We start from the raw sequence: 16713 nt of genomic DNA, 5'->3' as shown, positions 1-16713 counted from the left end.
AGTATACTATGCTTACAGCCCACGAGTACCAGGAAGCCACCTAAATATGTCTACCTGGTGCTGGGATTGCAGATGTGACACTAAGGCTTTTTCCCCCCACAGGGTTTCTCTGTGAGGCCCTGGCTGTCCTGGAACTTACTCTATAGTCCAGGCTGGCCTCAAACTCACAGAGATCCACCTGCCTCTGCCTCGCAAGTGCTAGATTAAAGGCATGTGCCACTGCTGCCTATTTTTTTCTTTTTAAATAACTTATTTTTACTTTATGTGCGCTGGTTTTTTGCCTGCATATAGGTCTGTGAGAGGGTGTTGGATCCCCTGGAGCAGGAGTTACAGACAGTTGTGCTTGCTGGGAATTGAACCCAGGTCCTCCGGAAGAGCACCCATCTCTCCAGCCCCTTCCCCGCCTTTTTAACATGTGGGTTCTGGGTGTTGCAAGTCCTCAAGCTTGCAAGATGAACACTTTGACGACCAAGTCACCTTCCCAGGCCCCCCCTCCACCCCACCCCTACCTCCCCACCCTTACTCCCCCCACCCCGTTTTGAGCATCTCCTGCATGCCTTTAGTCAGGCACTTCACTCTCATCGGTTCCTTTTTTCTTCAGAACAAGCCCAGATATAGGCAAGGGCATTCCTTTCACCCCGCCCCCTAGACTAGACAGTAATAGTAAGAGATCAGATGGGATGCCACATCCGGTGCTAAAAGCCCTTGCATGTGTGTAAACGCAGTCTCCAAGGGGCAGTAAATGGGAATCCCATCTCTGTTTCAGAGCCACAGGGACTGAGTCTCAAGGACATTGGGTTAATTGTCTGGGCTCACCTCCCAGGAAATGGCAGAAGGGGATTTGAACATCCCAGAGAGCGCAGGCCGCTGAACTAACTGAAAACCAAAATCCTCCCTCCCTGCCACTCCTCCAAGTGAAGCCACAGGGACCCTCCAGGTCTGGCGTGTTCTCCTCTCCTCTACCTAAGAGGTAACCAACTCCGCTTCATACTGATCCCAAGAAGCAAAGCTCACAGCCGCAGACCGCCGCACAGTAGCATCCGGCTGTGTCACCCTGGCAAGACCAGAATCCAGCCTAACCGGAATCCTCAGTCTGCTACTGGCTGGTTGGACCAGGTAGTCAACCTTCTTGTCTGGGTCCCCAGGGGAAGTGCTTGGCTAGGAAGCAGAGGAGGAGTTTCAGGAGACGAGAGAAAGTCCTCTGTTGAGCTGTCTACCTCCCAGGAAGGGGAAAGATGAACTGCATGGGGGCGGGGAAGGTGCTGGGGGCTATGTTCTGGAGTTGTGGGGAAGGGGTAACCTAGCAACCACTGGGCTCAGCAGTCACAAAGGTTTGCGCACAGTTCCGACAAGCCTTACCCTTGATTAGTCTTCTTCTCCATCCTGGTCAGGCACCAGGGGCTTCTGCTCATATGCTGTAGTGGACATCTTCCCGGTAAGTCCTCTGGAGGGCAGGAAATGAAATAGACTCTGGCTCCAGGTGACGACAAAGGAATGGGGGGCGGGGGTAAGAGGGCATCCTGTGGTTGGGTTGGTGGCTCTCTTCAGATCTCTTGTACCTGACTCTCAAGGAGCCCATGGTCAGAGGCAGGGGAGGGCAGGGATGGGCTATGGTGACCTCACCTGTCTCTCCTGCTAGGTCCCTACTGACCCCTCTAGTGTGGGGTGATGATTCATAAGCTCATTGGAGCTGTTCAGTGGGTCATGTCTAACACTCATAAAGCAAAAACAAAAACAAAAACAAACAAAAAACACCCACAAGACACAAGTATCCATGCACATCACATGTGTAGATACTGCTTCAGAGTACTCTCATGTCCATTGCGCGCACGCACACACGTTAACACATACTGAGACCTGAGGAAAAAATGGATTTCTTGATGTTGTGATGGTCAAAAATCATTGGAGAGTTTCCACTCTAAAGAGCACCTTTTCCCGTAGGCAGGTGGAAGAGGGACTTCCAGATGCCCTGTCTTCAAGCATGAAGCATCTAAGCACTAGGAGAACCCAGCCCTTGCCATCGATGATACCTGCCTGAAGCTTCCTGAAGAGGGAGCCCTGCTCACTGTTTTTAGACAAAAGGTCAGGAGCCCGTAGGTCAGATGCTAGATGCTAGCTAGTCCTTGCCTGCGCAGCCTCAAATGAGGCAAAACCTTCATATACTAACCAGATGGAGGTGGTACTGAGGCCTCACAGAGAACCTTGCAGATCTGTGATCCCGAGGGTCTTCCTCAGAATGCACTCTGTTCTGTCCCTTACACTTGTGTTGGGTTTGTAGACTGAATCACATTTTTTTTTTTCTCAGACAAGGTTTGTCTGTGTAGCTTTAGCGCCTGTAACTCGCTCTGTAGCCCAGGCTGGCCTCAAACTCACAGAGATCCACCTGCCTCTGCCTCCCGAGTGCTGGGATTAAAGGTGTGTGCCACCACCGCCCGGCTTAATCACAATGCCTGGTTTTGACATCGGTCACCTCTCATCCATTTCCTTTAATTGGCTTACTTACTAGTGTACTGAACTGTAGTAAATGTACCATCCACACATCTCCTGTGTACCCCTCTCCTCTTTGTCCTACTCAAAAGGGCCACTAGGGGAATTTCCTTAGTTGTTTTATTGTCTGGCCTCATGTTTGTGATAATTCTGTTTGCCAAGAAATGGTATGTACAGGTGTGTGTGTGTGTGTGCATGCGTGCGTGCGAGCGTAGAGGCATTTAGCAGCCTCCTCCACTGTAGGCGTTGGTTGGTTTTCTTCTTCCATCGCGTGGGTTGCAGGGATTAAACTCAGGCTTGGTGACACTTGCCTCAACCTGCTGGGCCATCTCGCTGGCCCTGTGAACTTTGACTTTTCAAAAGTATTTCCAAGCTGGGCGTTGGGGGCGGGGTGCGGGGGACGCCTTTCATTCCAGCACTCTGGAGTCAGAGGCAGATGGATCAAACTCACTCTCTGTGAGTTTGAGGCCAAGGCTGGCCTGGCCTACAGATCGAGTTCTAGGCCAACTAGGGCTACAATAGTGAGACCCTGTATCAGTGGTTCCCAACCTTCCTAATGCTGCGACCCTTTAATACAGACCCTCACGCTGTGGGGACCCCCCCACCATAAAATTATTTTGTTGCTACTTCATAACTGTAATTATGCTACTATTATAAATCATATGTAAATATCTGATATGCGACCCCTGTGAAAGGGTCCTTTGACCCCCAAAGGGGTTGGGACCCACAGGTTGAGAACCATTGCCCTATATGGTTTTTCTAAGCCATGTTAAGCACTATGTTTAAGATTTATCCGTCACTATGGTTCATTGCTTCTCACAGCAATCTAAAAGCTCCATGGTCTGAATATAGCCCAGGCTTACTCATGTTTCCAGATATATGTGATGCCATTGTTTCCCTCCCCACCTCCCACCCCACCCCCGCTGCTTTGGACCCTCCAAATAGCACTGCTCTCACAGATAAACCATGCTGCACAGCTGCAGGAGTTTTTCTTACGTCCAGTTTTACCACATGCTGTCCCCTTCTCCCCTCAGACAGTCTGTTCCAGTTTATGCACCCGCCACCAGGCCACCAGGCCACCAGAGCTGTGCCACCCATCGAGGACCCTGGCATTAGGATTCTAGCCTAATATATATCTCTCATCGCAGACCCTGTGATGAACACGGAGGTGAAAACCCAGTTGGCCGAGCACCTGCTAGAGAGGTGAGGCCCTGAATGCGCACGGGCCAGGAAGGGGTGGGGGAGGGGCGCCCAAAGGGGAGATGAGGCAGGATAGAAGACAGAGGTAGCCTTGGAGGAACTTGGTAAACTGGGGTCCAAGTTCCAGGAAAGGCGCCCCCCCCCACACACACACACCTTGGAATGCCATGCACCACGGCCTGAGTTTGCACAGGACTCTAAAATGCATGCTAGGAGGAGGCAGGACTGGAGCGCAGGTGCTCAGAGTTTCCAGTGACTTCCCTGATTTGGGGGTCGAGGAGTCTACTAACTGCCCTTTCAGAGACGTTTGCTTTTATTTCCTTAAATCCCAGATGGCCTAGAGCTGAAAGGAGACTGGAACAGGATACTCAGGGGCCCTCCCAGCAACATCCTCCCAGGAATCAGGGGAGGCATGCCTTGCTTAGCGTATTCCCAGCCCACCTCCGCTGGACCAAGGGACCTCCCTGCAGCCAGGGCCATCAGGAGAGGGAAGTGCAGAAAGCCACCAGGCAGGTGGTGCAGCAGGCCCTCCTGGGATACCTTTGGACCTAGGCTGACCTCCTCCTCGCCTTCAGGGACAGAGACTAAGCATCATCTGATCCTGGGGAGGGGGGGGGTGCTGGGAACCTGAGACACCTGGTCTCCAGCCTAGGCCAACAAGACAAGAGCGGGACGCTTCTCTCGCTGCGTCTGTGGTGTCGGCTCCGTGTCTTCTGGGAGGGACCACGGGGTGACAGGACTCGCTGGGACTGCCCTGGCCTTGGCTCTAGTTCTGACCCCTGGGGGCTGAGTCTAAGATAAGAACGGCACAGGGGAGGGTGACAGCCTCCCCAAGCTGGCCTCTTGGGGTTGCCAAAACTTTGGTTTGGGGAGAGGCCTCTAATAGGGCCAGCCTCTGTTCCCAGAGCATATATATATATATATATCTAAGGGGCTTTTGGTTCATCCTAGGGGTGTGGTGACTAGGTGGGTCTGAGGCTTCTCTTTCTGGTTTTAGATGTGGTCTCAGGAAGAAAGCGGGGATCCTGGGAGGTTCCATCTGCTCTGTGACAGATGAACCCCAGCTCCCTACCAAGGCATCTTAGGAAGACAGAGGCTCACTGGGACCGGATGGCATCACTGGGGAAGGATTCTGGGGGAACCAAGCTTTGGGGGCCATAGGGTGGTGCGGGTGCCATGAAGGCAGATTTCGGCCTCTGGGACTTGGGCTCCATGATAGGCCCTTGAGTCCTGAGGCCTGGTGAGCCAGAGGAAAACACCGTTCAGCTCTCTTTAACCATCCCTTTCAGTCCAAAGCCAGAGCCCGAGAAGAAGCCAGAGCACTTTTCAAGGAGCCACGGGGATGCTGGGTTCCAGAAAGAGCCTATGGTCCCAGGCATCGTGGATTTTGAGTTGATCCAAGAGGAGCTGAAGATCCCCAAGCCCCAAACGCCCAGCGCCTATCGCTTTGGACGCCTCAGCCACCATTCCTTCTTCTCTCGACACCACCCCCAACCACAGCGTGTGACCCACATCCAAGGTAGGGCCAAGTGGGCAGGATCTGGCTCTCGGGCCCTGCAGAAGTGGGTCTCCATGAGATCTGGTATAGAGGCATGCGTTCTTACCCCTTTCCTGGCAGAGCCTAGAGAGCATTGGGGCCTGCTGGGCATCCCAAGGGCTGGAGGCTTGGAGGAATGTGGAGGCTGCCTGCGGGCGTGGGGGTGGGGTGAGGGGTGGGGCGTGGGGGGTGGGGTGGGGGGACGATGGGACAACATCAGAGGTTCCCTCCAGAATCTCCCTCCCTCTGAGTCAGAGAAAGGGATGCACGTCCCACCTCAGAACTCTGCTCTGACCTCCAACTCATGCTGCTCCGTCCCTTTGGCCACCCATCCACCCACCCACCCACCCATCGGCAGCATTTACAGGGTATGAGCTAGAGGAGGACCCTTGTCTGGACTCCGAGGACATGACAGTAGGCAGAACAGACTACCGTCCCGTCTGTCCTGGAGCTGACACCCAGCTAGCTGGGAAGGAGGAGACATAGAGTAGATGTCACTGCCAGGTGGCAGGGAGGAAACAGCCACTTTCCAAAGGTCTGGGGCCAGAGTCCTAGTCAATAACACGATACTGAGAAAGCCTAAAGGAAGTCAGGGTGGGAGCCATGAGCACAAATCAATCCAGCACTAGGATGTCCTGCAGACAGACACAAGGGCCCCGGCTCTGTTGGAGGTACAGCAGGAGAGCCCCTGGGGTGTCTGCAGCAGGGTCAGAAGTGGAAGGGAAGAGACAGATGTTTCAGAGAGGCACTGGAGTTGGGTCAGGTGGACCCTGCAGGCTGCTGGTACTGTCTCAAGGCGCTTCAGCTTGACACGGCGTGTACGCCTATAACCCTGGCATTTGGAATGCAGAGGCAGAAGGATCGCCACAAGTTTAAGGCCACCCTGATCTACCTAAGAGGTCCTGCCTAGCCTGAGCCACCGAGTGAGATTCTGTCTGAAATTCATGATAGTAATCACTTCACTGAATCAAGTGGGGCCGTGGGGAGGGTGATAGCGCAGAAGTGGCCGTCAGAGGTATTTGAGCAAGGTCCTGCTGGCCTTGATGGAAGAAGATTCTAGAGCTCTAGTCTAGAGGTACAAGTCTAGGACTTGACCATTGGCTGAAGGTGGAGTATGGGGCAGAGAGGCATGGACGCCATCCCTTAATGGTCGGCTTGAGCAACTAGAGAACCAGAGTTCCAAGACGCCATCAAGGGTCAGCGGAGGAGGGGATAGAGGTGAGGAGGGGCCACGGGTGGAGGAAACAGCCGGGAACAGGCTGGGGAGATACCACTGTGAGAGCCACTTGAGAAGAAACAACGCACTGTGAAGACACGAAAGCAGAGCTTTGGATTAAGAGGTTGAGAAGATTAGGCCACATTAGAGAAGATGAGGAGAAGCCAAAGAGCCCGGAGAAGCCAGTAGAGTGAGGATCCTGGGACCAAAGCAGCAAAGGCCTAGCCAAGCGTGGTGGCCTACGCTTGCAATCTGAGCACTGGAGAAGTGGAGACGGGAGGATCCCTAGTGCTCAGGGACCCGCCATCCTCAGCAGCAGGGTATGCTACTGGCCAATGAAGGCTCTGTGTCAGCTAAAAACAAGGTTGATGGGTGAGCTGCTGGCCAATGAAGACTATCTCAGCTAAAACAAGGTCGATGGTGCCTGGGGAGCAGCCAAGGTTGTTATCTGGCCTCACCTGCACACACATGAACATACATGAGTAGACACACAGACACAGACAGACACACACACACACACACACATAGGTGCGCACACATGTCTTGGCTTTGTGTGTATATGTGTGTATGTGCATTCCCGTCTATGAATGTGCATGTACCTATGCCAAGGTACGTGTGTGAAGGTCAGAGGACAAGCCTCAGGGGCCAGTCCTTGCCTTCCAGCTTGTTTGATACAGAGTATCTTTGTTTTTCCACTCTCTAAGCCAGGCTAGCTGGCCAGCAAGCTTCCTGGATACTCTCTCTCTACCTCCCTCTCCCCCTACACTAGATTACAGATGCTCACACTGCTCATCTGACTTTTTTTTTTTAAAGATTTATTTATTTATTTGTTATGTCTACAGTGTTCTGCCTACATGCATGCTTACAGGCCAGAAGAGGGCACCAGATCTCATTATGGATGGTTGTGAGCCACCATGTGGTTGCTGGGAATTGAACTCAGGACCTCAGGAAGAACAGCCAGTGCTCTTAACCGCTGAACCATTTCTCCAGCCCCTCATCTGACTTTTATGTGGGTCCTGGGGACTCAAACTCAGATCCTCATGGCCTGAGATTTTACACATGAGTCTAGGTATTGAACTCAAATCCTCTTGTTTTCAAGCAAAGCACTTACCAACTGAACTGTCTCCCTGGTCCTCATAGTCATCGTCTTTAATCCACCTACAATTCATTGACCTGTCACAGGAAGCCAGAAGGACCTCAGGAGGTCTCACGAAGGTGTGACTCTGTCTTACCTCTGCCCAACTCACTGGTGACTCCGTGGGCGGTGCCCATGAGTAGAGTGGCAGTGGTTGCTGGTCTAGGTTCTTGACTCTGATGATATGAGCTTGTGGTAACAGGAAGAGGAGGACCTGAAGGGCTCCCTGCCCCTCACCACCTCTTTCCAGCCCCCTGGAGCTCCTGGGTGTCTACCAGGCCTCCCAAACCACAGATCTCGTCTTCTTTGCAGATTTCACCGGGAAGCCCGTCTGCGTGGTCAGGGACGAGTTCTCTTTGGCACCCTTGACTCAGTCTGCGCTCTTATCCGGTTGTCTGATGGCGATGCCCACCATCTCTGACCCCATTGGGGACCCACAGTCCAATCGGAACCCCCAGCTTTCTTCTGGTGGGTACTTTGGCCACACCCTTCTACCTGGGGGCTCATAACCTCTCCCAAAGTGTGTGGTTGGGCAGGGGCCTGAGAAGGAAAGGTCCAATGCTCTTCAATCGGGGTTCCCCCTTTCCCCTCATTTCCTGAACCAATCTCATGTGTTATTCCCCCAGACCCTAATCCTCAAAAGGTGCACGTGCTTGGATTGTAACAAAGAGCAGGAGTCAGCTATTTTGGACACAGTCATGTGACTTGGAGCTAGAGATGAGAGTGACATGTGCACTCAGTTTATCGGGACCTCCCGCTGCAGTGGAGGAGGGACTTGGGAGGTCAAGCCCTGCTTTTCTGCTGCTAGGGTTTGGGAGAGTCAGGAGAATGGGGTGTGGTAGAAATCCTGTCAGACAGGGTAACAGCCAGTGCAGGACAGAGACGTGTGAGGGCTGTCTGTGGAACACTATACCTGTCGAGAGAGTGGTTCAACGTCTTAATAACAGGCATGGCATCTTTCCGGAATCTCGGTGTTGGCTCTGGGCATCTAAAAGGGAAGGGAAGCCAGATCAAACCGCTTGCATTTAGACCCAGTAGCCTAACGTCCTCCAGCATCCCCCAGAGGGGACTCAGGGAGGCTGTCAACATCAGCAATCCTTTTCCCATGTGGTTTCTAATGCTTCTCCCCGGGCAAAAAGGCTTGCCAAATGGAGGGGGCACTTCCGCCTAGAACCTTTCCCTCCATCCCAGTCCTGGCGACACAGAGAGGGCCAATAGGGCCTCCAAGATCTTGTCCTGTCCTCTCAGACACCTGGCAGAAGAATCTAAAGGACCTAGCTTCCCGAGCATTTACTAAGGAGATCGAGCCAAGGACCAATGAGCCTGGTGCCGAGCAAAGGATCGAGCCTGGAAAGAAAGCCTTCGTGAGTCCCTCCAAAGCTCTGCTGCGGGCATGGGAGGGGGCCTCCTCAGGGACGGCGGTGACAGTGAAGGTCAGAGAAACACACAACCACACCTAGCAGAGAAATCCAAGACGGGTCCCCCCCAAAGCACCCTCTAGGGTCATCCATAGCTGCTTATGGGGAAGACGTCTGAGCAGAGGCCCTCTGGCCCACTTTAGGACATGTTCAAAGAACAGAGCCTGGAGCACAGGGTAGAAGTGGGTAGTGATGGAGAGGTGAGGAGGAAGCCGACTTTGAATGCGGGGAGGAAGAATTTCTTCCTGACTTCCCCACACAGGTTAGCATTCAACTTCATCGGGAGTGGAGAATCATTGGAGGTTTTCAGACAGAATGGGGATGAGCTCCCAGGTGCCCTTCAGGGACAAAGTGGCAAAGGCAGGTGGTCTGGGGACAGACGTTTGTAATGGAGTATGTTTGGGGTAATCCAGGTGTAGAGGTGGGAACATGGCTTCCAGTCCCTGTTTGCTCATTAGGGTGCTCAGGATAACTCAGCTAAGTGTCCAGGGCTTGTTTTCTTGAAAATGTGGAGGAAAATGGCTATGGTGATGACATCTCTAATCTAAGCATTAGGGAGACAGAGGCAGGAGGATGACTGCAAGTTTATGGCTAGCCTGCTTCACACAGCAGGTTCCAGGCCTGTCGGTGCTGCTTATTGAGGTTTTGTCTCAAACTAAATAAAAGCAAAGTAAAAACAAAACCACCACCCACCCCCCGGGGGAAAAAAAAAACAGTGGAGGTACATGCTTTAGCTGGAATTACATGGACAGGAGACTCTAAGCCTGCCCTGTCCCCAGAGATCTCCCGAGGCAGAGAAAGGGTGTCAAAGGCTGGGAAAGCAGCTCATTCAGAAATCACTTGACAAAAAAAGAAATGGAAAGAGGAGAGAGAGAGAGAGAGAGAGAGAGAGAGAGAGAGAGAGAGAGAGAGAGAGAGAAGGAAGAAGAGGAGGAGGAGGAAGGAGGAAGAAGAGGAAAAGGAGGAAGAGGAAGAGGAAGAAAAAGAAGGAAAAGAAGAAGGAGGAAGAAGAAGAAGGATCGAAGGAAGGAAGGAGAGAGGGAGAGAGAGAGAGAGAGAGAGAGAGAGAGAGAGAGAGAGAGAGAGAGAGAGGTACTTACCTTATAAGCATGGCGGAGCACACACTTATTACACTTAATCTCTCAGGAGATAGAGGTACTCAAATCTGTGAGTTTGTGAGTTTGAAACCAGCCTGGTCTACATAGTGAGTTATAACACAGCCAGGTCTATGTAGAGAGCACTTGCCTTACAAGTCTGAAGACCTGAGTTCACTCCTCAAAACTCATGTTTAAAAAGCCTGAAGGTGGGGGTGTGCTGGAGAGATGGCTCTCCAGCCACTTAAGAGTGCTGTCTGCTCTTACCAAGGATCCTGATTCAGTTTCTAGAATGCACACGGTGGCTCACAACCATTTGTAATTCCAGTTCCAGGGCATCAACAAAGGACACTACACACATCCATACGTGCAGGCAAACACTCCTAAATGAATCTTAAAAAAAAAAAGTCTAGCATAGTGATGCATGCTTGTAATCTTTACTCTAGGGAAGCAGAGACAAGCGATTTCGAGGTTAGTGAGGGACCTTGTTTGGGTGGGGGGAAGGATGAGGAATGACTCTTGAGGTTGACCTCTGCCCTCTCTGCACACACATTCACACTTGAGCACACATGTGCACCTGTATACACATGAAAATGCAAAAACACATGCACACACAAGCACAGAGGCAGGGCATGGAGAATAAAGGATGTTAAGCTGTGAAGAACAGACCTCAGGGCTGGAGAGACTGCTCAGTGGTTAAGAGCACCGACTGCTCTTCCAGAGGTCCTGAGTTCAATTCCCAGCAACCACATGGTGGCTCACAACCACTTATAATGAGATCTGGTGCCCTCTTCTGGCCTGCAGGGACACATGCAGGAAGAATACTGTATACATAATAAATTAATAAATCTTTAAAAAAAAAAAAAAAAGAATAGACCTCAGACATAGGAGCAGTGGAGGTAGGAATCAGGGTCGACACAGGGGCCTTGGCACAGGACACTACTTCCATACCTCTGGTGTTTGGAAGAGGATCTGCCTCTGGAGGACAATGAAGACCACCAGGGGCATCTGCGTTCAACCCTGGGATGCTGAGTTAGGATGCAGGAGGGCCAATGAAGGAGGACCTGGGACAGGGTGGACAGGGTGGAGCTGGCTTGACAGCCCTCCCAGGTCCCTGCTGGGATTTGGGGGAGGCAGTATCTGGTGTGGCCTGGCCTCTACTTCACCTCTTCCCCCTGCCTTCTCCCACTCTCCCCAGCCCCTAGACTGTCTTATCACCTTCCTTCCAGCAGAAGGAAGAGCCTCCTCTGAGGGAGCAGGGGGCAAAGTACTCAGCTGAGACCGGTAGGCTTATTCCAGCTTCCAGCCAAGCCCTCAGCCGCCGTGGCCACCAGGGGCAGCGGGGCCACTCTTCTGGCAGAGATGGAGGAGTCCAAGCCTCCATTCTGCAGGACCAGGACCTGCTGGTAAGCCCCACTCAGGAGGCAGGGGCTGCAGTGGTCTCAGCCTCTAGGTTCCCAGGCCTTCCAAGCCAGCCTTCTGGCCTGCCTTAGGGTGGCTTCTCCAGAGACACTGCCCCCTAAGACTGTAAGACCACAAAGACCATGCCCCAGGAGTCAGTGTCCTGGGCTCTGAGTTTCTCTGCCTCTAGACAACCGGTTATCATCCTGACCCTCTCTGCGTAAGTCTTCTCTCAGGGGTCACTGGGCAATTTGGGAGAAGCGCCTTTCCAGCGTCAACATCCACTGTTCTGAGAAAGCTGCGCAGGGACCGAGAAGCTGGGAGGGACGGGCCTGCCCAGAGCATTCTCAAGCCACAGCCTGCAAGGCTAGCCTGGACTCGGCTTCCTATGCTCCTTTCCTCCTCAAGGCTTGAAATGAGCCCCCACCGTGTGACAGGGGATGAGGGCCATTGGCGATCCCTGTGGGGAAAAAATGCATGAGTGCCCCCCAGAGCCAAAGTGTCGACACCTCTTGCTGAACGGTGGGGTCCAGCAACATGGGTAGACCAGACAGATTCTCAGGATCCCCATTCAACAGATGAAGAGGTTTAGGCTTTTGGGGCGGGGGGAGGGTGATGTTCTGTGGCTGTGTCCCACAACGGATGACTAGCCTAGCCGGGCTAGAATTGGTACTTTCTCCACCATAGGGCAACCTCACCGCATCTGGAGTTAGGTTCTCAGGTCCCGTGGGGAGGGGTCCCAGGGCAGGTAAGGAGCATTGGAAGAATGGGGAAGGAAGGGCCCAAAGGCCAGTTTCAGGGTAGGTACTGTAAGCAGGGAGACTAGGGTGGGCATCTAGCAGGTACCGGCCTGAGGGAGAAGCCCAATCCAGTTCCTATTCCACCGAGGATAAGGTGGGCCTGCCAGGGTCTGATAGGCCCCTCCAGGTCCTTGGGAAGGCTGATTGGAAAGGGCTAAGGGAACCCTACTTTCCTAGGACTCCCAGAGCTCCACCTCCCACGGCGGGTCCCCCCTCCAGCCTTCCATAGCTACAGCCACCACCTGCAACCTGGCCTAGGAAGTCCCCCAGAGCACATCCAGGACACAGATGGACCCTATACTGCGGCTGCTTGACTGGAGGAGACAGGGGAAGCCACTGGCTGAGGAGGCAGCTAGGAGCCAAGAATCCAGGCTACTTCACTGGATGGAGCCCCTCACTAGGCACTTGGCAGAAACCGCCCACTCTGGCCAGCAGGCGGCCTACAGCGAATCCCCGACCTCCTGGCTAACAACTCCAGATTCTTGGAGCTCCTGGGTGGGGAGGCCCGTGGGGTACCCCAAATCACCACCCAAAAGATACCAGCATGCAGGATTCGGTGCGTCTCTGAGGAGATGACTGGCCAGCTCTGATTTTGCGGTCCCAGTGAGGGGCCCTAGGTTCCAACCAGCCCAATGGAGACTATGGGGCTGAGAGGTCTAACCGGTCTGATATCGGAGGCTTTATTCTGTCCTAATCCCCCGCTGATGCCTTCCTTTCTCAAGGCCTCACATTCTTTACCCACCCAGCAGGAATCCTAAGGACAATTGTGAGAAAAAAGTCCCCCCCCCCTCCTCCAAGTGTTAGGTCCCATGGGTGAACCTTTAGGGGGAGTCAGTTTAGCCAAGCATGTGACCCAGGGACCCCACGTCAAGGGGAGGAGGCTGCTGTTCCCTGAACCCACATTTGCCGGAACTTCTGTGTGCTAGATAGAGTATGACAGGGACCCCCCACTGACCATGACCTGTCCTCTTTCCCACAGATCTTGGAACTTCTTTGTCAGATTCTACAAACAGATTCCCTACACGCTATCCAGTTCTGGCTGCTCTACGCTCCACCAAAGGGTGAGGACACACCATAATGTGGCCCTCTCTATATGGGGTGTATGTGTGTGCCGCCAAGATCTTGCCCTTGTTCCTGATCCCGCAGGACAGATGTCACTCTTGGGAGTCCCAAAGCACCCCAAAGGCTTCCTAGCACCACCCCTCCCTCATCCCCCACTTCTCGGCAGCATTCCTGTGGCTCTGTTCCTCAGAGGGGACCCCTCTTGAGTACTGACCTCAGGCATAGGTGTCTGGGCGAGGAAAACAGCCAAAGACTGTCCCTAGCAGACCCAGCCCCTCCTTAGCTGCTGTAGGAAACATGCATGATGATGTAAATTCAAGAACACACAGGCTTGGTACACAGAGCTCAAAGTTACACATCCGCTTTGGAACAGTGAGGGGAGGGGGAGAGGCTGAATCCCCAGGGACTAAGCTCACTGGAGGAAGGAGGCATTGGAGGGGTGGGGGAGGAGGGTAAATCCCAGGAGATTTCCAAATGTGGCCCTGGAGTAGCGAGGAAGGGAGGTGGGAGCAGGTGGAAGGGGCCACAACCAAAGTGTATACGGGCTTTTCTGGTGGGAGAGAGTGACGTAGGGCGGAGGGCTCTGCACACAGAGCTACAAGCACTGGGGGGGACCTTCCTTGGCACTGGGGAACCTATGAGGAAGTGTAGGATGATTAGAGGAAGCTGTCCTTCACCAGGGTTGGGACTAGCTGCATGAGGCAGGAAAGGGGCAGGGCTGAGGACATACATGCCCTCTGCTGCTTTCAGAGAAAGACCTGGCCCTGGGACTTCTGCAGACAGCTGTGGCTCAGTTAATCCCCCAGCCCCTCCCTTCCCTCCCAGAAGAAAATCTCTTGAGTCAACTCCAAGAGCTTCAAGAACCTCAAGAGACGCAACAGACAACCTACAGGTGGGCTCAGGGCCCTTCTGTTCCCAGAACCACGCCCTGGTGGTCAGCATCTGCCTTCCCTGGCTGAGTGACCCCCTGTAGTTCCAGCACTACAGCCTTGGGAAAGGAAGGCGGGATCCTTGAAGAACGCTAGACTAGGTGTATCGGTGTGCTTTGGAGGCAGTTGAGAGATCCTGTTTCCAGGAGTAGGGTGGAGAACATGCGTGTGGGTGCAGGATCTCACACGCTTGCACAGCCAATGCCTCAAGTGCTTAGCCATCTCCCCAGCGGTACACTGAGGACTGGAAACCGAAAAGTTGAAAGGCTGGGAAAAGGTCTTCTCAGGAGGTGGGAGGCGCCCAGGCCTGGTGGCCAGGAATGAGCAGACTGTAGGAACTAAATTTTGGGGTACTGGGGCATGGTTGAGGAAGTGCCTTAGGTTTGGAGGAGGCATATTTTGGTGGGTGGTTGCTTTGTGGATCAGGCTGGCCTCAAGCCTGCTTTGTATCTGAAGATGACCTCAACCCTCTTGCCTCTGCCTCCTGAGTGCTGGGATTACAGGTGTATACCACCATATCCTGTTTAACCAGTGCTGAGGCTGGAACCCAGAGCTTCACCCATGGTAGGCAACCCTTCTACCAACCGAGCTCCAACTTCAGCCCTCGGGCATCATAGGTTCTTGCTCCAGCCCTAGAGTTGGTTTTCTTTTACTTTTTTGAGAGAAGAAAGGAAGACCAAGGGCTTGGGGTTCATTGGTAGACAGTTGTCCAGGCCTTGGGTTCATTTCCTAGTGCGGCAACATAATAAACGTGCCAGTGAAGAAGAGCTCAACAGAGAGGTTATCATTACTGGGCTCAGACGAGAGACCCCACGCCAGCCTCTTCACCCCTCTCTAAAGCTTCCTGCCGGAGCTGGAGGGGAAATAAGGGGGGGGGGTGTGAAGGGCAACAGTAGCTTACAGATCACACAAGGTAGAAGATCCCTAGTCCCTTGTCCAGAACCAGCTTGACAGGCAAGGAGCTGTGAGAAAGGCCTCAGCCCTGGCTATCCCAGACAAGAGGATCTTGGTTCCCATGGCTACAGCAGACAAAGAATCAGAGCTGTCTGGTTCCTGCTTTGGAGGTGCAGGGAGACTGTCTGGGTCCATCTGAGGACAGTCCTACACCAGCTCTTCAGGAGCGGGTGTCTCGCCTCTTCTGGGAGTTGGTGGTTGACCACACCTATGCCAACCTCCCAACGCCTAACCAACCTACCACCTTTCGACTTGGCCTCCCAAGCCTGTCTTTTGTATTTGTTTATAGTCCGTCCCTGAAGAAGACAAAGACACCACCTTTATCCAAGGCAGAAAAACCAGGTAAGAGACCTCATAGGGAATTATTGATTCTGCAGGCACACGGAGGCCAGCTCTGGCTGGATTCCTGCCCAAGGAAGCTGGGTCGCTTCTTCATGCAGCAAACATTTATTGTGTACTTACTATGTGTCGGGCTCTGGGGAGTCACGAGGGAAGAATTGGGATAAGTTCCTTGGGAGGAATTGGGACAAGTTCCTATGTCATCGGGCTTACATCTTAGAGAGGAAGTGTATACAAAGGACAGAACCCACAGGAGGACAGCAAGTTAATTTTGGGGGGTGGGGGTGGGCAGGGGTGGGGCGCTCCCTATCCTGAGCCACAGAAGCTTCCACCTGGGAATGCCCAGGGAGAGTCTTCAAGTAGAGCTCCCATAGCCTAGTATACTGATGGAAGAACACACTGGCCAGGGTATTCGGGCCCTCTGGGTGGGGGGTAGCAGTATGAGGTAAGACAAGACAGGACCAGCCTTTTGAAGAGTGTAGGACACTCTGGAGGTTATGAGCAGGATGTGGTATGTCCCCGTGGTCACTATACATGGCATGGATGGAGGTGGTATTGGCAAGAAGGGACAAAGGAGCCCAGAGAGGAGGCCCCTGCAGTGGGCATGGTATCTTAGACCGTGGGGGGGGGGGTGCGCAGCTGGAGGGGAGAGAATGCTTGTCAACAGTGGCCAGGATTCTCCCTTGTCAGGCTGTGTGGCCCTCCCAAGGGCCCAGCAGACTGTCTAGCATGCAGGAGGTGCTTGACTTGGGTTTGGTATCCAGATAAGAAAGGACCGGGGAGCGGTATGGTTCAGTTCCCCCACTGAACCGAAGGCAAAGCTGGCCTACCTCCCTATCTGCTCTCCGGTCTCTTGCCACTGCCTCTCCCGTCCTCCAGAGTTCGTGGGCAAAGCCCAAGTCCTCCGCGTGCATTCCGATGAGGACTCGGAGGAGAAAACGACCAAGACAAAGGCCGAGAGCTGAGAAGCACAGAGAAGCACTCCAGAGCATGGAGTCGTCTGCCTAGCTCAAAGGCAGCTTCTAAGCTTATGAAGGGTGGGGCTCCTGTCTCACTATGTCAACACCAGCCCCTGGTCTCCAGCCACACTCTACTAAATAAAGTGCTGCCTCCCCTGGATGAGGACAGTTCTACCCTCCCA

At 53.4% G+C, this 16713-nt stretch overlaps 1 protein-coding gene across 11 annotated transcripts; it reads left to right on the top strand.

Moving 5' to 3' along the window:
• The first annotated feature begins 1307 nt into the window (after positions 1-1307).
• Positions 1308-16713, top strand: Tbata (thymus, brain and testes associated). 11 transcript variants are annotated; one of them, XR_006066676.2, is made up of 12 exons: positions 1308-1435; positions 1942-2082; positions 3522-3690; positions 4020-4196; positions 4977-5206; positions 7888-8043; positions 8824-8939; positions 11286-11493; positions 13268-13349; positions 14101-14242; positions 15523-15575; positions 16452-16713. XR_006066676.2 is itself a non-coding variant. In XM_076557186.1 (12 exons), exons 3-12 carry the CDS (start codon positions 3644-3646, stop codon positions 16535-16537), a joined length of 1263 nt encoding a protein of 420 aa, XP_076413301.1. In that variant the 5' UTR covers positions 1308-1435; positions 1942-2082; positions 3636-3643; the 3' UTR covers positions 16538-16713. The 11 variants fall into 11 exon arrangements, 10 of the variants coding, with proteins under 10 accessions (XP_076413301.1, XP_042122035.1, XP_042122038.1 ...); XM_076557186.1 differs by having other exon boundaries at positions 3636-3690; positions 11320-11493; XM_042266101.2 differs by having other exon boundaries at positions 3636-3690; positions 11317-11493.

The sequence above is a fragment of the Peromyscus maniculatus genome, chromosome 21 (genome assembly GCF_049852395.1).
Source record: "Peromyscus maniculatus bairdii isolate BWxNUB_F1_BW_parent chromosome 21, HU_Pman_BW_mat_3.1, whole genome shotgun sequence".
NCBI lineage: Eukaryota > Metazoa > Chordata > Mammalia > Rodentia > Cricetidae > Peromyscus > Peromyscus maniculatus.
The sequence above is the reverse complement of the archived record's forward strand: the minus strand, read 5'-3'. Positions and strand labels throughout refer to the sequence as shown.